The sequence below is a fragment of the Alligator sinensis genome, unplaced genomic scaffold (genome assembly GCF_000455745.1).
Source record: "Alligator sinensis unplaced genomic scaffold, ASM45574v1 scaffold658_1, whole genome shotgun sequence".
NCBI classification, from domain to species: Eukaryota; Metazoa; Chordata; order Crocodylia; family Alligatoridae; genus Alligator; species Alligator sinensis.
Window position 1 is genome coordinate 2,080,443 of NW_005842109.1, and position 23,645 is coordinate 2,104,087.

A 23,645-nucleotide genomic window follows, 5' to 3' on the forward strand; every position below is an offset into this window, starting at 1 on the left:
CTTATGCCAAAATCTGTGACCCTGTGATTAAAGCATAGTCATACCTGACACTGGAGGAAGGGATGTGAGGCAGGGAAATGGGAATGAGCGGGCACAGTGTGGGAAGGGAGGGTTTTTTTACACCTATATGGAAATGGGGGTTGGGATTTGTCAGAGGGTTGGCTCCCAAGTGTGACAGGCAGGGAAGTGAAGGTAGGTGATGTGGGGTGGCATTTGCTAGTTTTGGGTTATGATTTGGGGAATCCACCATTACTGTTTGTCATTTATTGTAAGCCACTGAACTTTTCTGGATAGAGCAAGATGTAAAACTAGACAACAACAACAACGAGCCATTACTTGTGCAAGTAGGTGTTTGCAGGATTGGACCCTTCACCTGTTACAATATTTTGAAACAAATATGAAAAGTTACAACTTTTTTAATATAATGAGGTGGTTTCAGATGCCTGTTTGAGGTTCATTATTTACTAACTGTAAATAAAACCTTGCCCTTACCTTTGTGCTGGGGGTTTGTTCAGCAGCAGCAAGGATGTTCTGCCACACAAGGGTTGGAGTAAGGTTTGGTTAGCACCTCTGGTCTCCCTGGCAACATACTGGACTATTATGCACAGTGCACATCTCCCAAGGGAACAATCTGCAAAACTGTCCTTGGGAACCTTTCTTCCTCAGCCCAGGCTTTGACCAGGTTTGCAGCAGGTGCATTCAAACAATGTTACCAACCAGGACAAAAAAAACCCCAACCTACTTTCTTTAAAATCTATAGACCCCATGTTGGCTTTTTTGACAACACATTCTGATCAAGTATTCAGGTTGTAGCTGTATTGAGAAAAAAAACCCCCAAAATCAGGGCTCGTGGTAGAAGTGATATCTTTTATTAGCCCAACAAAATCTTTGCCAAAATAAATAAATAAATAAATAAAATCTTTAATTACAAGCTTTCGGGCACTAACACCCTTCATCAGGCATTGAAGAAAAGATTGTAAAGTTTCTCCTAGGTAGAAATGAAAGTTCATATTTCATAGGATTTAACAGAGGAGTCAATAGATGGAAAACTCCCCTGGGCAGGCAATTCTTAGCCTGCTAAAAACTCCTTACCACCTAAGAACTGCCTGCCCAGAGTTTTCCCATCTATTGACCCCTCTGTGAAATCCTATGAAATGTGAACTTTCATTTCTGCCTAGGAGAAATTTTACAATCTTTTCTCCAATGCCTGATGACGGGTGTTTGTGCCCAAAAGCTTGCAATTAGAATTTCTTTTTTTGGAAAAATCTTGTTGGGCTAATAAAAGATAACACTTTTAAAAGAAGCATACTTTTACTTGTTTTACTAAGGGGCAGGGGCATCAAAGATCCAACCTGTAGCCCAGATCTGGGCCACAGAGCTCTTTTATCTGGGCCTCAGCTGCTCATGGGGCTTGGAGTGGATACGTGGTACCTGCTCTGGCACAGGTGCCAATCGTGCTGCCTGCTCCACCCAGTCTGGGATGCACTTCGCACGTGGTGTTTTCTCAGCCAGTCTGTGGTCCCAACCATCAGCTCATTTATCTGGCCCACCAGACCTGATGAGTTGGACACCCCTGCAATAGAGGACCAGAGTATGACCTCCTTCCAGACTTGAAAACTGTAGTATAGGAGTCACCAATCTATGCGCTTTGGTGGCATTTGGCAGCAGTCATTTTCCCCTACTGCCACAGCAAATTGTGCTGGCTGTGAACACCCTCTCCAAGCTCCTCTGGAGAAAAGTGGTAGTGGTGCATGCTTTCCCTGTGCCACCATGGGGAAAGGTAGTGGTGGCACCAGTGGCAGCAACAAGGTCCTAGCACCTGCCCTCTTGGCTCTGACCCAAACTCTATCACTCCAGCCTACCAATGGCTGCAGTAGAAGATTTAAATAAGCAAGTGCTGAGTAATCTGGATGTTCTATATACTTTTAAATGTTTAATTAAAACAAGAATGCTTTGATGTATGTACAGTAAGACAGCAGTAAGTCACAATAACCATCAAGCTACCCATTTCCAAATTTTGCAAGTTTTAAAATCACGTCACATAATGAAATACATGTTTGTTAATTTTCAAAAATGGAAGTTTTACTTATTTGTAATACTTCAAAATACATCAGCATATAGTATATTTTGAAAAATGAGTTGATTACAGCACAGATTATATTTTTCCTGAGAAACAGAGTAAAATTCAGGCTTTAATGAGCACTAGCAGATATGCAAATTTGCAAGTCTCTTGTGTCTCTTAAATGAAGTTTTAGACCGTATCAATTATACCTGTACACTCAAAGTGATCACCCCATTGCTTCTATTTGTAAAAACACCACGGAAAATGAAGCATCATAAATGCTTTGATCTTTATATTAGAAAGATACTTAAAGTTGCTGATTTTTAAAGCTTCCTCTTGCAGTTCTGCATCAAGATAAAAGAAAATAAATGATGTGCCAGTCAATGAGGTTTGGTTTGCAATAAACACATACTCAAGGAACTCATGAATACTTCTCAAGCTTGCCCAAGTATTGCAAAGTTTCAGCATGAAAAATTTTAAGTTCTTTTCAGTAAATAAAACTGCATATGAAACAATTTAATGCAATTTGTATATTTATGAAATAATTAAAAGACAATAGCTCTGGGTAAATAATTATATTACATATTTATAACTATTGCAATAGTAATAGTTATATATAACATCTTCAAATTTAAAAAAGCAAGATATACAGTTGAAAGTATGAGAAGATGACATTCAAATCTTGTATAAGATTATCCAATCTAACTTCCAAAGAAATTAAAAACAAAAAATAAAGCAAACACTCTTCTGGCCCCTTTTTGCCACAGAAATTACAATTTCCTACACTTTTCCTATCCCTCCTCCCCCCAAAAAACTGCTTTTTGATAAATAAAAGTGGTTACAAAACATCCCCCTACTCAATTAAGAGTTCACTCAAAGCAAACAGACCATGTTTCATCTTAAAAGCCCTTCTCCAAGGTAAATTTATGCTAGCTTAGATACAGTGACTATCTGTATTTAATTTTTCACAAAATAAAATAAAAAAAAAAATTACAAAGTCTCATTTTTAACTGTCTCCTTTAGCCAGTAAATGTTAGCCTTACATATTCTCTTAATATTCAACCAATTCTTTCTCCATGTGTATAGGGGTTGTTCACAGATCATTAACAGTTGTTAGTATTCATACAAATGGCAAGGTTTGCCCTTCTTATAAAGTAATGTACCCTAAAGGCATATTAACATTCATCAGGACTTGAGAGTAAATACGAAAAGTAATCTTTTGTAAACAGTTCTCATGTCATGCCCAGTACAGAATGTTTAATGAATCATTCAAGTCACTTCTCTTAAGACAGAAAAAAACCCCTTATAACTCAAATATACGCTCATTGGCCAGATATATCCGTCGGAATATAAGGGCTGCCAATGCTAAAGTCAGAAGAATGATCAAAACAGTTGAACCAGTGTGGCTTGTGTTAACTCTTGGTTGCTGGACCCGATTAAAGTCAGTTGAAGATGGTGCCCTTCTTTGACTCTGTTGGTGGGCGCCCCGGCGCTGGCGAGGGCTCATGGAGGTATTACTGGATACAGGTTGGGCATGCTCTTGATTGGGTGTTGCAGAGTTGTTCTGATTTTCAGACTAAAGGGGCGGGGGGGGGAAAAAGATGAATATTAGGGTTGTTTTTTAAATGCAAGAATGTATGTAAAACTAGCAACCTACTTTATTTAAAAACAAAGCCTACTGTCAGACAATTTGGAGATCCAAAGACAGCTACTAGAGGTGTGCGAAGTGGACCCTATTCGATTCGGATTCGGCCTGAATCAGAGACGGTGAATAGATTCATTGATTTGGATCACTGTCCCCAATTCGAATTGCCCGAATCTCAAGATTCGATGCTGATCTACTTCTGTCAGAGTTAAAAAAGCAATTTTCAGGTGAGAGAATATTTCTCCAAAACTGAACAAAGTATCAAACAATTGTTATCTATTATTTAAAGTTACCTTGATCTGAAATGTTGTGTTGTGTAATGTTTGCTTGGGTCGCTATACCTCAAAAATAGCTCTAGTAACTCTCAAGACTTTTCACATGGTTAATGCCCCTTGAGAATTCAGGTGTCTGCTGTATTTAAAGAAAACCAGTTGTAACTGTTACAATGAAACCAAATTATTACTGGTTTGGCCCAATTCCATCTCTTGTTAATGCCAACAAGGTGCATGTTTTGTTTTGCTTTGTTCTTTGCCACTTAATTCAGCAGAAAGAAGTACAAAGCACTGGGTATCCACATACAGATACCCGCTGCCCTCTACTGGTTAGATGTAGTTCAAAAAGAATCAGGCTGTTTCCATATGCAACAGCTAACAATTTTCTTCAGTTGAAGCCATAATGACCTTTAATTTTGACACTGAAGGACCAGTTTCTTTCTTAACTTAAGAAGGTTTCACGGGATGGAAGTGATCATGTGTCCACATTTAAGGTTACAACCACAGTCCCAATCTGCTTTGATCTTTTTACAACCTTGAAGATACCTCAAGCTTTCAAATCTGTGAAGTTGTGTCTCTGACAACCAGTAAAACTTGATTTTTAAAAAGATGATTCAGCATTCCTAAAATGTAAAACACTTACAAAAATTTTTTAGCAGTATTTGATGTTTTGGTGCCCCACAGTCTGTTCAATAAATTCATCTGACACCAACTATAATGAGTAGGCATTTAAAATTAATTACAGACAATTTTCAGGTGCAGGACTTTTTAAAAAAAAAAAAAAAAAAAAAAAAAAGGGATGCAATTCTTTGTCAATAAAGCAGGCAGAAATTAAAGCCATTACGCAGGATAAAAGTATTTCTCAATTCCCAAACTGATCAGGGGCTATTTTGAAAAAGTGAAAGAAAAACACAAAACCAGAATAAATTACTTCTTCCCTCCCCCACCACAATGCTCCCTAGCAAGTTTGAGCAAACTCTTTTTCTAAGTTGACTACATAAGAAACAAGTGTAAGTGACTTCCAAAAATGTCATAGGAAAATTGTTGCAGAACTAAAAATAAACTTGATGGGGGATTAATCTATTGTTTGGCTCACAGACCACAGCATCTCTTGTAAATACCAAGAAGTTCTACAATATGCCTGGTTACTTTGGAGAACTGCAGTAGTGGGCTATTAACATGTCTCTGTTTTTGATATTTAAATACTGAAAAACAACAGATAAGCGTGCAAAGCATCATATTAATAACTGATTGTTTAAAAAAAAAAAAGTCAATGTAAAAGTGTGGGAGAAGCCTGTTGCTTTGAATCTCTTCCTCATTCTAACCAGGTGTTTATGAGAGGATTTTCCTACAGGTCTGCAAATATGATTTTTGCTAGCCCTACTTATTACTCAAATCTGTTTAGAGAAAGGAAATCCAAAAGTCAGGACACAGGATGGCAAACCCTTCTAACTGATATAGCCACATGTCTGAGCACAGCCTTGGTACTTCAACCATTGCAACTATTCAAAGTGTACAGAAATGGAGAGGAGTGTCAACCATATTTATGCTTCACACATGTCCGCTGCTCCAACCCAGGGAAGAACCTAAACTGAATATTATGCGTATGAAAATCCAAAAGATTCCCTGTTCCAAGCCCTGGGCTCCTCCCACCAAGCACTCCGAGCAGACATCCTCCTACCTAACTCTCCCAGCCTGTCGCTGGCATCATAACTGGCTGAGGTGCAGGCACTCACAACCCTTACCTGCCATGCTTCCACTGTTTGCCTGCCTCTGGATTCCAATAAAGAACTAGTAATGTAATTATTTGCATTTATTCAACAATTTGCCTGTCAGCTTTGGACAGTTGCTTAAGCAAGTCTGCTGGATAAGAGCTGCAGATACCTGCAATACAACCACATTTTCTTCCTGTGCTGCATCAAACTGTTATGAAATGGAATTTCTGACCTTTTGCTTCTTTCTTGTTGTCAAGAGGAAAATTGATTTTCCAGCAACAGAATTTTCCATCAGAAAATCATGCTCCCCTGGAAAATTATTCACTATCTGAAAGAGTATAAAATCAGGCGTATGTAGCCACATAACAGGTATTTGTATTTTTACAGAAATACAAGGATCCCAACAAAGCCCAGCAACTTTGAACCAATCAAAGTGAGTACTGGGTGCATAAAGGGCAGAGGAAGGAGTCAATTATTACCAGGGATCGTGGTTCTCTCTGTTGGGAAAATAATAAATAAAATCACAAATTCTCTGATAAATACCCCAAAATCCGTGATTAAAATAAAACAGCCCTATACAATGTTTTATTGATATATTTACAACTTTAAAGCAATTTGGAAGCCTACCAGTGTCTCAACCGCTATAATAAAATACATTCTAAATATCTATAAATTTTGACATTTGATTTTGGGGTTTTTTTAATCATGGAAAAATCAGAGTTCTCCCTGCCCCCTTCGCTCACCAGGACACAGGTCCAGGCCCTCACTCCCAAGACAAAGCCCCCCAGCCCTGTTAGTGTCCCTCACTCCCTAACCACAACCCCCCCACCCCCCCAGTCCTGCCAGAGGGGGGCCCCAGCTGCCAGAGCTACAGGGCCAGGGACCCAGGTCTGCAGCTCCCTGCCCGCTACAGCAGCGCCCAAACCCCAGCTGTCGCCCATGGGAGGTGACAGCTGCTGCAGCCTGAGTGGGGAGGAGAGCATAGAGCCAGCTTCCCCTCCCCTGCAGGCAGCACAGGCGGAGCGGAGCCCATCAGGGCGGGTGGGCTGTCCACTGTGGGCTCAGATTCTCTGCCCTGCTCTGCCCCCAGGGCCTCCACAGCCAAGCAGGTGGGACCTGGCACAGCAGGGCAAAATGGGACCAGGCAGGGAAGCTCACTGCCACTGTAAGCCCTGAACTGCCCTGGCAAAGCACCCCCTGCCCACCCAGCAGCAGTGAAAGCACAAACCTGCACCACCGCCCCCACTGCTGCCAGGTGGGCAGAGGGTGCTTCTCCAGGGCGGCAGGGCTTGCAGTAGCAATGAGTCTCCTTGCTTGGCCCCACTCTGCCCTGCCACACCAGGTCCCGCGTGCTGGACTGCGGAGGTCCTGGGGGAGGGCAGCAGGGCAAGGAGCCTGAGCCTGCAGCAGACAGCCTGCACCTGCCCCAGAAACAAATCGGGGGGGGGGCCCACATACTCCACTGGGAGTGTGTGCAGTGGCGGAGAGCCAGCCCCACCCCCTCCCGAGCTGCCCACAGCCCCATCCCACTCCCTGCCAGGGCCCCGAGGCCACCCCAAGCAGTGCCTGGCTGGGCAGCAGCCTCAGCCCCAGCCCTGCCCAACTCCCTCTCTATGAGGACCTCAATCCACCCCACCCCCCGACTTACTTCCAGGAGCTGTTCTGCAGGCTGCCTGGCAGCCATGTGCATCAACATGCACATGGCACAGCCCCTGCCTGACCACCCTCCTCCTGCTCCCCCCAGCCCCTTGCAGGCTGGAACTGTGCCAGCCTGCACAGAGCTTTCTGCAAAAGTGGAAAATACATGCATTTCTCCATTAAAGTGAGAAATCTAGTTAAAAAGGGGGAAATCTGTGGCAGCTTTTTGTTTTTCCGTGGAAAACGGAAAACCTGGATCCCTGATTATTACCTATAATCCCTAGAATGACTGCTCTCCAATTATGTAGAAATACAGAAATCACTATTCAAGGAGCTTTTTCCTGCAATAAAAAGTAACAGCAGAGAAAACAAGCACTGCCAGGGATTGCAAAGAAATTCTAATATACATGAGCCACAATGTACCCTCCCAGGTAATGATCTAGGAACACGGAAATTCACCATGAAGTTTTTGTTACTTGATATTTCCAGTGAAAAATCTAATGAGAACATAGAGCTTCAAATCTATGCAGCCCCAATGAACTCTGCCATGATCCTCATGGATACCAGAGCCCCATACAGACATGCTGACAAACCTGATGCTAATGATGGAAGTGCTGCTCCCAGCAGGGGCTATTAGGAGTAATGGATTAGTTCAGCTCGGGATGGAACAACTTGTCCTTTTCTGTGCTTATCCACTACTATCATTTCCTTCAGAAATCTAATTTCTAGCTTTGTATCCCGGAGTATCAAAATGCGGGGAATTTGGTGTCCCGAGTAGCAAGGCCTTCCTATTTTACCTGAAATAACAAATTGTACATTTTGGGGTGAAACCAAGCTGTGTGCCATTCTGCCTCTTCCCTAATCATTCTAATTTCATTTTTGTGTTAATTGACATTAAGAGTCAGAAGCATTCTGGAATTGTAGATAAAAAACAGACATTCTTACAGCCTTAAATGTCTGACAAACATCACCAAATGGGGCCCCAAATAGTTAATCCAGAATCCCTCTGTTGCCCCCATATGATTAGCGTGCCCCCCGGGGGTGGAGCCAGACCAGGTTGCCCTGCACCTCATCTACATATAAGTTTTTGGAGGATTCCAGGACTCATGACAAGGGGGCTAATTAGCACATGGATCCATTGTGGCAGGGGGAAGGCATCTGGAGTGTACACACACACATTGAGCTCTGTGTGTGTGTGTGTGTGTGTGTGTGTGTGTGTACGTACACACACTCCAGATGCCCTCCCCCCTGTACACTCCAGATGCCCTCCCCCATCCCAATGGATCCATGTGCTAATGGCTTGAAATCTGTTGACTCAGGTCGGGCCCAGCTCAATGAGGTACATTGACAATCAGGAGCCGTTCAGCTTTGGACTAGTATCATGCATAGCTTGTCATCCAGCAGTCATTGGCTCCTTGCTTGGCTCATGTAATACAGATATCCATTCAATCGTGGACTCTAACAATAAAATAATTGAGGTGCTGTGCTAGTGCTCAGAACAAGGGTGTCTACAGGTGGTCTCAGATGTGTTATACTGTCTGAAGATGGTGACAAGACCATGCTTCATGCATTTGCTCAGAGGGATGCCAGTGGAGTTGGCTTTTCCTATTTCTTCCTACTCAACGTTGCCACTCCACAGTCCCAGGTAATGTCTGACTGACACCGAAGTCACCAAGGAGAATGATCTTGTCCTCCCTGTCAGTATTAGTCAAAGTTTGAGTAGAAATGCTCTTTGACATTGTCAGCATCAAGCATGAGGGCATACACACTGGTGATGGTGGAGTACTGGTAGTTGCTGAGCTTAAGTACAGAGGATCGTAAGACGTTCATTAATCCCCAAAGGGAGCTCTGTAAATTGACTGGTGAGCTGATTCTTGATAGCAAAGCTGATGCGTAAATGCATCTGTCCTAGGCCAGTTTCCACTTCCAGAAGGTATAGCTTCCACCGACTTCCCTCAGCTGACCCTCAGTCATCTCGTCTCACTTGGAGCTACCATGTTGATGTTGCATTTCACTAGTTCCCTGGAGATGATGGCAGTTCTTCTTTCTAGTCATTTGCTGTCTTGGTTATCTATCAAGGTGCAAATGTTCCAGGTTACAAAAATCATTGTCTTCTGATGATGTTTCAACCCCAGAGAAAGTGATCCCATGGGACACAGTTATCCAGCCAGGAGCAGATAAGACAGCCTAGGTTTAAGGCACCTTTTTTAGCCCATTCTCCATAAAGGAGGGAGCAGAGGGGATCCTGAACAGGACTTCTCACAGTCATGGTAGCAGCTGCCAAATTTCACTCCTGCCTCAACCCAGGTGTAACACAACCATCAGGCTACTGCTGCCTGTAAGCAGATTCATGGCTGGAGACTGCTAGATTCACTAGTCCTGTCTCTATCACTACTCAGGCATCGCCACAGAGCTTTTGGAAGGTGGTACAGGAGAACGTGTTGTTTCCTGTGGTAGAAGCCTACATGCGACTTTGTTTAACATTACATGAGGAAGCTGATGCATAAAAATAGCAACCACACAATCTTGACAGAGGTAGAGATCTGAGCCCAGTGGCAAGGGAGAACCCTAGATCAGCATTTCTCAACCTGTGGGTCATGACCAAAAGTGGGTTGTAAGAATATCTGAAAGGGTTGCAAGGAACTCCCCAAAAAATCCCTGAAAGCGCAGATTTCCCCTTGCAAGGTAGCAATGTTCCTGCCTACAAGCGCTGCTTGGGACAATTGGAGGCAGCAGGCACATGTGCATCTGTATGTGCAGATGCATATGAACAACATACAGCAAGGCCGGGTCATGGAAGCAGCCCCAGCCACTGGATGCAGGTAAGTGTATGGGGAGTGGGGGATGGAAGTCCAGGGGACTGTCCAGAGGGTGGGGGCAGGGTGCAGTGGGGTGGGGTGTGCATCTGTGTGCGCATGCGTGCACACAGGAGACAGTGGCCAGATGCGGGGCTGCAGCACGGTAGGGGGAGTAGCAAGGAGAATGAAACTGGCCCTTCAATGGGAGAAGGAGGTAGGGGCGGGTCCTTGGCAGCGGGGAGCTGTGTGCCTGGGCGGGCAGCATGGGGCCAGTGTCCATACATGCAGGGGCCCGCACTTACTACATGTGCTCCAACCCAAGTGGGACGGGGGCAGCTGGGGGAGCACGGGGCTGTGGCTTGGAGGTGAGGGGCACTGGCAGCAAACTGTGGGTCATGCACCAGCAGGGCCAGGGAGGTGTGGGTCAAGACAAGCCATCAATCTTGGCAAATGGGTCCCAGAATGAAAAAGGTTGAGAACCAATGCCCTAACTGACTTCTATCTTGGTGCAAACTTCTTCTGTCTTAACAACCACTGAGATCCTAACTTCTTCTTCTACCTGATCCCCCATTGAGGACTGGGGGTTTGGACCGTGGTTTGTCTGGAACCTCCCCTCAGGTCTGTTCGCCATGGGTGACCCTGCCAGGAGTGTGAGACTCCAGGCGACATAGGTCTGAGGATCATTGGGACACACAAGCCTCTCCACCACTACAAGGTCTCGGTCCAAGGAGAGGTTCAAAGTTTGCACTGTACATAACTAGGTACAAAAGTGTGATTAAAAGTGCGTTTGTGGAGTACCTGTGCTAAAATTTGCAGCAGTTTCAAAAAAGGAGGTAAAATGAACTGAGTCCATGGTACCCATTGTAATTTGCCTATATGCAAATTATTATAGGCATGTTTATTTCAAAGTTATTGTTTTCAAATTTGCCCCTCATTTCCATGTGCTCAGGGAGAGCAGGGTTTGACCATAAGAGTGAGGGGGAGGGACAACAGGGGAGAAGAATTGGGGCAGCAGTGGGTAAGGAAGCCACCTGACTCCCTTCCCCCAGCCCCAGATTCATTTTCCCCACTGTAGCAGTGGTAAAGGTACAAATTCAAGGTAAGCCACCAATAAATTAGATTCTATGCCTGGAAAATTATAACAAATTTACAGGTTTTCCAGGCATAGAATCTAATTATTGGATAGTCATCTTATATTGAAGTAAATATGGTAACTATGGCTGACATTACATATATCCATTCCAGGAGATTCAAAGAGCTAACACTGTTTACAAGTAAAATTCACGCTCATACTTTCTGAAGATGAGGCTTCGGACTTTGGGCATTTACACACATACCATTTTGACCCACGACATGCCAGAGATCCGGCAGGTGGGAGCAGACTCGATTAATAAAGTCTGCTCCGCACATGAGCTGACACGCACTGCACTACACTGCATGCAGTTATAAGTGCGTCAATGTGCAGAAAATGGTGCCAGTGCACTTTTGAACTAAACCACCTTTGAGGTATTTTAGTTCAAAAGTGCACTGCTGCCATCTTCTGAGCGCTGATACACATTTCACCACTTACCCAACTGTATGCACTGCAGTGCTGGGCACTTAAAAGCGCCCAACGCTGCAACGCAAACATGTTTACAAATGCCCTCTAAGCCTAGGCACCAAGAATATTCAAGATTTACGGCCAGCTGCATTATATTTACATATATTAAGGCCTCCTATGGGTTGGCTCTTTCCTAGCCCCTCCCTTCCCCGCTCCAGTCCAGGTATGTCTTTGCAGGGCAGAACTTTAAGGCAGCATTTGTTGTGGCTTTTAGGGTTAGTAAAGTCTCTTCTGGGGTATCAAGTTCCAAAAACTTCTTGAAAGTAGTAGAGGTGAAGGTTAAGGAAGTATCAAAACTCATAAAGGCAGGTGTTTGTATGCATGTGATAGCACACAAGAAAACTAGAGTAACTGCCCAGGTAAACCAGTATGATTTCCCAACATGTAAGAAACATTTTTCATCTTACACAGAGCAGAGAGGCCTTTAAGGATACACTGGTATAGGAGCAACCTGACTAGATACCTTTTTACTGTAATACTGAGAAATACAGCATGGGGAATAATCAACCAAAATTTAACGTGCATTCTTTCAGGATGGGATCAGCAACATCTGCCACTTTTGAGACATCCAATCTGCAGGTAGGAGGCTGGGGTAGGGAAGAGTTGGTGACAGGACTCTGGATATTGAATTGTTATGCCCTCCTAGCAAGTCACAATGTTGACTTGCTGGGAACGTGATTATTACACTTTTTTTTGCCTGCAGTCCTCAGGAGACATCTGGAGTGATGTAAATATGGATTAGCTGATAATGCACTGAGCTCTAACCATTATGAAAGATTATTCCACACCTATCAGCTCCAGGATTATTTATTTATTTTAGATTTATATCCTACCCTATCCAAAGGTCCAGAGCAGCTTACAATAAACAAACAGCCCACAGATGGGATTCCCCAAACAACACTCCAGAACCAAGAATTCAGCTCCCTACCCTGTGCCAAATAGTAGAAACCGAGGACCTAGAAAAAGGCCCGCTAAACCTGCTATGCCTAGATGAACTGCACAAACATTACAAAGACTTGGTATCAGGTCAGATTTGCTCTTTTCATCCTCAAACTGCTGCACGAACTGGCATGGTAAGTGTCAAACTGAGAACAACTTGGAAAAAAAAGAAAACCTGGGCACAACCATGGCTTAAATCACTGGGGGGGCAACCTTTTTGGTAGGCATGCCACAGATCTGCCCTGCACCCTCCTTGAGTGGCACTCTGATCCCCTTCTCCTGCCCTGTTCCAGACCGGTACTCCCTGACTATGCTTTCCTGCCCTGCCACTGTGCTGCCTATCCCCTCCCTGATCTGCTGCATGCCACACAGAGGCTGCCAATGTGCTGCAGGTCAGCCACCCTTAACTTAAATTATGACTGCTTTAGCCAACAAGGGGGAACCCTCCCATCACCCCTACATATGTACAGTAATGATCCTTGAAAAGAGAGGGCAAAATTAAGTCCCTAAAAATTAAGACCCTGATCCCGCAAGCTCTTCAACTTGTGAAAAACTTCACCTCTGTATATAGACCAACTGAGCAGGAGCCAAGTTTCATGAGGTTACTCATACATCCATTAGACCAGGGCTCCAGGTGCTCCCCATCTTCCCATCACTGACAGGGGTATATTTCTATTAGCTTTAACATGATTTTTTTCCTTAAGTGAGTATAGCAAGATCAAGTCCTGAAATGCAGACTTTCACAACTCATTCTCCTTCTGCTTAGCTTCTAGCCACCGATTCGTATTCCCCAAAAGACAGTGGCTCAGAAATATGGGCAGGTTTTCAAGCATATGTTCAATGAAGTAATACCAGCAAAGAGATGGACAATCTGATCCCTTAAAATATTAATCTACTTTTCACAGTTAGCAGTCCAGCGTGCACAAAAATGGAAATATTTACCTAAGTGGAAAGCTTTATCACTTTATGTGTTTTGACTGCTCCGAAAACTCAACTATGATTGTCGTATAACCACTAATCTGTTGAATAAAAGTGACACTAAAAATGGGAATTACTGAAGTAATATTTAATTTGTTTTCTTTTCCAATGAAAAACACTAACACTATGATGATTATTTCTATGAGTTCTGGGTATTGGTTTTAACTCAATACTCTTAGGAGCTATTATCTGTGATGAAAACAATCAAACCAAATGGTTCATTATAAACCTAATCAACCTGCCAAAACTCCTTTTTGTAAAAAAAGCATGCTATTAGCATGTCTCCATTTCCACATAGCTTAAAAGTGCCCTACAAGATGCAACAGCTGGTCTGATGCTTTTATTTTTTTTAACCAATCTGAAGCACCAGCATGGCTGAAAAAAACAAACAAACAGCTTATCTGGGATTTGTCTACAATTTATCAGTGAATATAGACTGCATTTGCAGCAGTCAGGGGCAGTTGCCCAGTCCAACACCAGGCCTCAATCCTCTTCCAAAATGGATGGGTTATATAAGCATTATACCTTGTGGTATTATAAAACTGCATAATTTTAAAAATATTAAGAATTAATATTTTCATTTCTTTAGTCAAATTTATTGCAGAAGTCATAAAAACAGAAAGATATACCTGTTGGTTAGATAATACAAAAAGCTACAAATCTAGAAAAATGTCTGACTCTGCACAAGAGCTCTGCGGTGGTAAGAGACTGGTACAATATGCAAAAGGACAAGAGTGGAATTCAGGTATGACATTTTTATTTCTCTCTAAGGCTAGGGACAGAAGATATACATAAACCAGTTTAAGTGATCAGAAACTGGTTTAAATCTGTAGCAGAACATAAGTTCAGTGCATATAAACTAGTTTCAAAACGGCCAAAACTAGTTTAAGATAAACCTAGTTGAATGTAGTATCTGACTCAACTGATCTGGGTCAAACCAGTTTATGGAACTTGTCCCACACCCCTTCCTGGTTTAAGTTAAATCAGAGTCCCACAGCATGCTTTACAGCCCTGGGCTGGGCTGTCTGCTCTAGAAAGCAAGGCTGGCTCAGCCCCTCTCCACCCTAGCCAGAGCTCCAGCTAGCTGAGAAGGAGGTGGTGACTGCAGCATCTGCCTGGCTTCCCCCCTGCCCCACCCACCCCTCGCTGCTCAAGCCGGGATCCCCCCCTTCCTCTCTCCCCCGGGCAGAGATGCCAGCCAGCATCTGGTCAATCACACCACCCCCATTCTAGCTAATGCTTGCCTCTCCCTCTCCAACAAAGGCAGATAGAATAGTGTTCGCTTAGGGCTTTTTGGAGATAATCAACAGGTCAGCAGGTAAATGTCCCTCCGTTCTTCCTTAAAAATGCTTTGCAAAAAGCTGTTTAAGAAGAGCTTGAACTAATGAGAGGCTTTGTTTTCTTGATGGGCTGATAAGCTTTGCATTCTAGTAAGCTCCCTGCTGGCTTGCTCTCAGTGTTCAACAAGGGGCAGAGAGAGGTGTGAGAAATGACCTGGTTTGCAGTGAATGCAGTGCCTGTCAGTTTGCAGCAGATGATATTAAGAAGCAGGGAGAGGAAGGCTGAAAAGCTCAGTATCATCAACAGATCCATGCAGTCCACACAAGTAGGGGCTCCCCACCCTTTGCCTCAGAGCGCTAGCCAGGGGTCTAGCAACACTTCCCACCCCTTGAGCAGCAAACAGGGGGCTGAGGGAAGCCCAGCAAGGGCTGCTTCTTCTTCCCCTTCCAGACACACCCCGGCTAGGGACTGTTCAGGCCAGAATGGGAGTTTAAACCCCTCCCTAATCATAGCATCCTGCCGGGGCCTGGCCATAACCCTTTAAACAAATTATTGGAATGAATGATTGTTGCAATTCTGAAAGAAAATGTATAGCATGTTAGTGAAGATGGAATGGAAAAGGAGTGAACGGAAGGTTTTATATTTAAAGGCATGGGAATGGGAGTCAGAGCATACAACTCCTAAATTGCTCAGATTGCCAGTCAGATCTGGCCAAACCACTCATGTCTATTATTTTTAAAAATGGCTTCTAAGATATTTGGCACACTTTGCTTTTTGTTTCATGGTATCCCCTTACCTTGCTTCATCTATATCAAATCTTGGCCCTTCCTCCCTTAAATTTCTAGTTAAGAGAGAGACATTAATTTCAGTTACACTATGAAAAAAATTTGTAAGGGGCATCTTGTGGTACCTTTACATTAAAAAGACAACTAAGACCCAAATCTTTTCCTCAATATCCAACTGGAATAAACAAGTTATTTCTTGGGAAGCAGAATCTCTCTTACCAGATTGTGCTCCACAGTGACTACTCTTGCCTGAGGGACGCAGCAATCTCTCTGGCATTGGCATATGTGTGCCTGTGTTCAGATAGTGGATTGACGGATCTGTAGAGTCATGGATTCATTAAGCCCAGAGCTCAGAATAAGGAAACCCAAGTGGTACAGACATAGTGTAGAAGCCTCATGCAACTCATCCCTTTCCCGCACATCAAGAATCATATTGGTTCTATTGTATTTAGAGTCTTGCAAGCAATTGCTGAATTGACAAGTACAAAAAAGGCACTGATGACTATATTTTTAATTAAATGATAGGCATGTATTTTTGATTGTGAGCTCAGTATCTATGAGTCAGGAAGAAATAGCACTTGAGCAAGAGTGTGGGTTATTGGGATGGTCAATGGTGGAGTCGATTTCTATAAACATTATGAAAATACAAGGGGGTTTCCCACACCCTGTAGATAGAGGGTGAGGGAAAAGGGCAGGGTTGAAGATCTCTAGGTTGTGGGCCCGTTACAGGTAGGGAAACGATGTTGGTGTCTTCTACAAAGAAATTCCTGCCCTTTGGGCAGGGGGCTGGATCCAATGATCTTACAAAGTCCCTTCCAGCCCTAATGTCCATAAATTGAAATGAATTTGTAGAGGGAAGTGAGGAGCATTTTTTTTAAATTATATTTTGGCCATGTTGTTTTTGAGATTATGTCAAAGACTTTGCTCATGTAGATAGTTTTTTTGTTTGTTTGTTTTACACAAAGCTGCAGGAAACATTCCCTGCCCCAAAACATTTATGCAATCTAAGATATCACTGAGACAGGCAGGGATACACAACAGAAAAAGGAGAAGAGACATCTAAGCTACAGAGCATCATTTGGCAATTATCAGTATAGAACTGATCATTAAAAACATACACACCTGGACCAAGTTGCCCAAGGTTAAGGCCAATAAGTAAGAGAGGCAACCCAAGAATAGAGCCCAGAGGGACTGGAAGAGAACAGGGGAAGCTGCCAAGCTAGTAGGATGGAAGACCTATAAGTGTCACAGAAGCTGAGAAAAAGTGGGTATTGAGGAGAAAGTGACAACAGCCTTTTGAAGGCAGCAAAAGGCTGAAGAGGATGGAATATAGGCATTAAAGCTTATATGCTACAGAAGACTTGAACAGAGTCATTCGAGACAAATCAGAATAAGCACAAGCAGCATCAGCAAATCACACAGCTATTGTGGAAAGCTTTTTAAAATTGCCTTGTAGAGACTAGAATTCAAGGTTAGCTAACAAACAGTACATAACAAATTTTCAAGATTCCCAGTTGCCAAGTTCAGGTCTCCCCACCAGCAGATTCTAAATATCACAACTTGAGTTCTAATCTAGACAAGGTAAGTTATATTGGACATTACAAAGAAGGAGAAAGGATAGTGACTGGAAGCAGGCATGTTAACACCAAGGAAAAGAGATGGAGTATAAACACAGGGAGGTAAAAGTTGGAAAGAGGTTAATGGACACAGGGGGAAGATAGAAGAACTGGAGAAGAATGACAGTCAGTGATAAATAACTACTAATTTTTAGTAAAATAAGTAAAATTATTTAGGACTAAGTATTTTTGTTTTAAAAATTGCAGCATGCAACTACCTAGAACTCTTTCCTAATACCTCTTTTGCTGACTATTCTTTGGTCAAATTTTAAGAATTTACTAACCAAAATTCATTTATTTGTGCACCTCTGTGGAATACATAGCTATATAAATTTACATAATCTCAAAGTCTCTTGTCAGCTAAAGTACTATACCTAGGTATGTCTAAAAAAATAAATAAATAAAAAACAGAGGCTTCATTTTCAGACTGTGGTTTCCACTTACACATGCACTCACATCTAACAATAATTACTGAACACAAACCATACCATAGCACTGGTGGTGAGATCCTGGAATGCTCTATCTATATTGTCCTGTGTAGGTTCAGGTAGTGTGGAAGAGTGGTTCAAACCTGATGTGTTTGAAGATTCAGCAATAGACTTTTTGGATGAACTGACTTCCGCCTAAAGAAATACAAATGTACATTTCAAATGAGTGATCAAAATAGATTTAAAAAAAAACAAACAAACCCCAAACAATACTAATTTTAGAGCATCTGTTTTAACATCTGCAGTGGGTGGCTTTGACTATAAAGAGTCGTGCAAATTGTGTTTAAACTATGTATTTTTCAAAACTTGTTGATGAGTTGTAACTCTCAAATTTATACAAGGGGAAAGCCCACTAATGAACAAAGCCTAAAATTTTAAAGATAGGTCTAATTTTTCTTTATACTGTTTTTTGCATTATGTTGGGTGTTAACATCCATAAAGGGAAATAAAGAGTGGAAGGGAGAGGAACCCTGAAGATGTTATTGCAAATAAACACTAACTTTTTTAAACATCATAATCCTTACCGGGTCTTACTGATTTTGACAGGTTAGATGAGCACTAATTGCCCTTGTATAGATTTATTGATGCATTACACACATACAGGCTTTCTATTAAATTTAGGCTCCCATATTTTTTATTTCTCACTTCTCGGGAAGAGCAGTTTCCATGCCAGATGTTAATCTTTCCGTTTACAGTCTCCTCAAGCTGTTCAAAACAAGCTTGCAATATTTTGTGATGGAAAAAAGTATATGCTTAACTCTCTTCATAAGAAAGAAAGAAAGAAAGAAAGAAAAAAGCATTGCCCAAACTTGCTTTAACACACATTTTTGGGCAGACACTAATCTAGACAGAAAACAGGGATTGGAATGAATACAGTTATGCAAACTTTACTATAGTAGTTACTCCAGCCATCAGTGTAACTGAATGAAAGCCAGTGCTTGAACTGCACAGCACATTAGTTTCCATTTTCCCCAGAGACAAAGTACCCTATCTAGAGGTGCGCTGATACATTGGTCCAATATCGCATTGGCACTGATATAAAGAAAACTGGCTGTATTGGAAATTGACCCAATGAGGCCAATAATTCGGCTGATAAATGCCTGTGCATGCGCACAGCAACAGTGTAGCACACAGGTTGCATGCATGCATGGGCATTTATCGGCCAAACAGGAACACAGCCCGGCAGCGTGGAGAGCTGTGTGCAGCTGGTAAGTTCGTTGTGGAGGAAGGGGAGGTGGGGGGAGAGAAAGGGTGTGGGGGGTGCAGATCAATGCTCCCCACGGTGAGGGAGGGAGTAGGGCAGGGACAGGGGCTGCCCAGCTGTGGTCGGACGGGGCGCAGGATGGAGCCGTGGCTCATCTGGAGGGCACTGGGGGGGAGGAGGGGGAAGCAGTGCACCCCCTGGATCTGTGCAGGGAAGGGCAGGCAGGCTGCAGCCAGGACTGCGCCAGGGTCTTCTCAGCAGGGGCTGGGTTCAGGGCAGGTGGCAGCAGCGTTGGGAGGGGGGCTGCAGCCACCACAAGTTTTGCCATAGCCCCCCCAAGCCCCCCTCCCAGTGACACCGCTGCCCACCTGGCACACACCTGGCTCAACCCCCACCTCTACCCACACACCAGGAAGAGCTGGGGCTGCACCAGGCAGGCATCAGCAGTGCTGGGAGGGGGGGGGGGGGGGGGGGGGGCTATGATGAAATTTGGGGTGGCTGCAGCCCCCCCCTGTACCCCTCCCACCACCCAACCCCAAGACCAGCCCCTACCAAGAGGAACCCCAGCTCCAGCCCACAGCTGCAGGCTACTTGTCCGACGCCACGCAGATCCGGGGGCACAGCCCCCCCCCCCTTGTCCTCCTGGGGTGTGCACACCAGCAGGAGCCACCTCCCCCCCACACGAGCCATGGTTTCGTCCCATGCCCCACCCGCCTACTCCCTCCCTCACTGCAGGGGGTGTTGATCTGCACCCCCTCCTCTATGCCCCTCCCCTTCCACTACAACAGATTTACCAGCTGGATGCAGCTGTATCAGAAATCAGACTGATATTGGCAAATATGCCTCCTTAAAGTCGGCTATTGGTATCAGGTCCCAAAATGTCTATCGGTGCACCCCTAGCACTATCTATGGTAGTTGCGCCCTCTTCTACAAATAGATCTTTAGAGAAGTACAAGACAATGTATTGCTACATGAAAACATGAGCCTGCTTTGCATGTTTTTGTTTCCTCATAGCAACGTCACACTAAAATTAAAGCAATAACAAAAATACCAATAGCTATTCTACCTTGAAGCTAATTTGTCTGGCAAGTTCCTTAGCCTCTTTGTCAGCTTGGCTTGAAGAGCTTTCTGATGTTAATGGTAGCAGGGCTTCCTTCATGGACACACCACATGCCTCACAGCAGAAATCCTGTGACCTGGTGATAAGTAAAATTAGTCTTCAATTGACATTTTCTTAATGCTATGCCCCACCTGGCAGTCCATACTTTAGAATTTTCCATGCTCAATAATTTCACATTTAATGAAGCGACTTCTTGGAACCAAAGAAGAGTTTTCTACTCTACCTTCATACTGAAACACTTATGAATTGATCCACCTCACTCTTTCATTACCTTCCGCTCCCAAAAGGGGCTCTCAGAGCTATTAGAGAATAGAGATGTGCGAAACGGCACCATTCCATTTCGCCTTGAGTTTCAAGGTTTCAATCAAACCATGTTTTGTATTGAATTTCATTTCGATTTGAAATAGCTGTTCCATTTTGCTTCGTTGAAACAGTAAGGCTGCTTCGACTCTGTTTTGATGTTTCGCTAGATCAGCCAAGAATGGGGAGTCAGCCCAGCCCAGACTAGCCTTGCTGTATTTCGAGGCTGTTTTGACACCCTTTGTTTCATTTCGATTTTGCTGTTTCAACCTCAAAAATTAGTCGAAACAGTGCCAAAAAGAAATGGCCAGTGAAATTTCACACAGCCCTATTAGTGAATGCCATCTGCTATGGCCCCTACGTACGAAAGAACTTTTAAGGAAATAAACCTCTAAACCATGGCCTTTTGTTTTTGAGTAAGCTGTTCAGTGATACCTTGGATAATACAGTCTTGCTTCAAAACTTGCTCTACTGAAATCAACTCTTTAAAGCATCAGAAAGAGGTGGTATAATATGGCAACACACAGACTGTAACCAAGAGGATGCAGCAGTTAAAAGATGAAACTATTTTCTTTTTTAAATTTCATTACGTTAATTTCTAGTCATAAATACTAATCTGTGTATCTTGTTGGTCTATCCAAAAAGCTGCAAAAAGGTAACATACCAACCATTTCATATAAGCCAGTTTTAGGCACTTAAGCACAACATTGGGGCATTTTGGTTTTTGTCAGTAAGATGTAGTCTTTCCAAAGAAAGGGTTGCTAGAAACTGGAATGGGCTTCCAAGGGAGGTGGTGCTCTCCCCTACTTTGGGGGTCTTCAAGAGGAGACTGGACAAGCACCTAGCTGAGGTCATCTGACCCCAGCGCTCTTTTCTGTCCAGGGCAGAGGGTCAGACTCAATGACCTACCGAGGTCCCTTCCAACCCTAATATCTATGAATCTATAAAAGAAAATTTCCTGGAGCGCACCAAATGGTGCCAATCCAGACAGCATACATTTCACTGTAACTTTCTGGAACACTAGCTGAAACATACTCCATAATGCCACAAAAAATAAGCTTTATTCTTCTTCACCTCTTCTAGAAACAGAGATTCAAATAACCTCTTCAACTCCTGACAAGTTAGGCCTTTTGGCTTGACATGCCTAACTCAAAGTCCTCCTGGATGGCAAAACATGGAAGAACTTGAGTCTTATTACTCTCAGAAGAAAATTCCTGCTTGAAGAAAATGTGCAACACTAACAAATTTCTTTTGCTACCTGCTTGCAAGTACCCTATTTCTTATTTAAGCCCAATTATGATATATAATATCCAGAAGTCCCACAGAACCATTTCACCTTCCAGTAGTATGGTAACAGAGCAGGGGTGGCCAGAGTTACTCACCCTGGGAGCCACATCTGATGCTCCACCAAAGGTCAAGAGCCAGAGAGCAGGGGGGACAAGGGGATGCTGAGCAACCTAGAGTGGAGGTGACCACTCCCACCCCCACACAACGCCAAGCCACTCCAGCTTTCCCTGTGGGGAGCATGTCTCGGGGTAGAGTGGTGTGGGTGCAGTCCCTGCCCCTGTGCCTGAGCCAGCAGTCCCAGAGGGAAAGAAGGAGGGCGGGCTCAGGGCATGCTCCCCACAGGGAAAGCTGGAGTAGCGGGAGATGCCAGGCTGCGCTATCCCCCAGAGTTGCCTAGGAGAGAACTGGGCAGGGCTTTGGCCAATTTCCAGAGAGCCGCAAGTACTGTGCCGGCATGCCACATGTGGCTCATAACCAGCGGTTTGGCCACCATGGGAATAGAGTTTTCTCCTCACTGGAACCCGAATTTGAAAGAAGTTTAGTTAAGAAGCTACGAAGGACCTTGCCTTGATATACATGGTGAAGTGGTGAAAAGCTATTGATTCACTTCTTTAATTGTGGGATTAGACACCCAAGACCAGATGCTGCTAGCACTGAAAGCTTAAAACTTCCATTCTGCTGCCTACTTTCTCAGAAGCAAGCCTGTTGCACAAAGCACTGCAATCTCAGTAACAAATACACAAGTTGGAGATGCCATATATACTATTTTCTCTTAGATATTATATGACAGGTTATTAAGATACAAGCGCAAATGTACAGAAAGAAATTCTTCAATAAACTCAAAAAAGAAAACTGAAGAAAACTGATGTTCCAGAATAAAACATTTGGGGAACGAAGCCTAGAAAAATAGCAATGATACAGGCATGCTATCGGCACTAAAACAAAATAACAGTAGTAACAGTAAGTAATGTGGTTGACTGCTTCCAACTGACTAACAACCATAAAGTGATTATTCAGAACAAAAAGGAAAGAAATGCTCCCCTCCTTCAGTTTCTGTTTTTATACACAAGTTGTTACACATCTTAAAAAATATAAGGCTTACTTCTTGGCAAGTGCTCTTCTTTCCTCTGGTGTATAATCTAGGGATCCTATGGCTCCTTCTCCTTTTGTTGGCATAAACCCAATAATGGCTAGTAAGGCTGTTCTTACTAAAATTGAAAATAAAAATAAAATTGAAAGTTGCAGCCACTACAACCATGGTTACTTAATCTAGACTAAAATCATGCAATGAGTTTTGCCTACAACGTTCCATTTTGTCTGAAGAAAATTTCTCATATTTCACATCAATAATGTTCTTGGGACACACAAAAAAGTTATTTATAAACACAACAGTGAAAGACATACAGGCAAGTGGAAGATGAAACAACCGATAGATGGGTGGGTGAGGACTGGACACAATGCAAAGAAGGAAGACTAAGTCATTACAGAAATGCTAGGCCAAAATTAATCGAGTTGGGAATGTGTGAGAAAGGATCTTAAGCACTAGTGGCAGGAAAGGACTGACATAAAAGATGTTTCATGCAGCATCCTTCTACACTTTCATCACCTTCCTGTTATCTTTTTAGGCTCAGACCCTGCAAGTGATGCACACAAGCTCAGGAATTTACCTGCTTACAGACAATAACAGAATTGGACTATCCACACTTTTGGACAGGCAGGGACAAATTTGCCTTCCAGAAAAGCACTTAAAATACTTGTGCCTTGTAAATGTTTATTCTTCATATTTACATGTTGTTTACCTACATCAGGGGTGTCAAAACATATGGCCCCTGAACCTGATCCAGCTCGCAGAGCTTCTTGTCACAGCTGCCAGATCCACTATGTTGGTCTAGCCCAGGGGTTGTCAAACACAGGCAT

The 23,645-nt window shown here is 43.4% G+C and overlaps 1 protein-coding gene across 1 annotated transcript in view; it reads right to left on the bottom strand.

The window, feature by feature from the left end:
• Nucleotides 1–1,918: 1,918 nt before the first annotated feature.
• The window catches only part of UBE2J1 (ubiquitin conjugating enzyme E2 J1), a 39,608-nt gene continuing 17,881 nt past the window's right edge, over nucleotides 1,919–23,645 (bottom strand). Inside the window, exons 6-9 of the mRNA XM_014520357.2 lie at nucleotides 22,831–22,936; nucleotides 20,088–20,217; nucleotides 17,818–17,952; nucleotides 1,919–3,638 (exon numbers count right to left, since the gene is read on the bottom strand). Coding sequence (XP_014375843.2) covers nucleotides 3,366–3,638; nucleotides 17,818–17,952; nucleotides 20,088–20,217; nucleotides 22,831–22,936 — 644 coding nt within the window. The 3' untranslated portion in view covers nucleotides 1,919–3,365. The remainder of the gene's footprint in view (nucleotides 3,639–17,817; nucleotides 17,953–20,087; nucleotides 20,218–22,830; nucleotides 22,937–23,645) is intronic.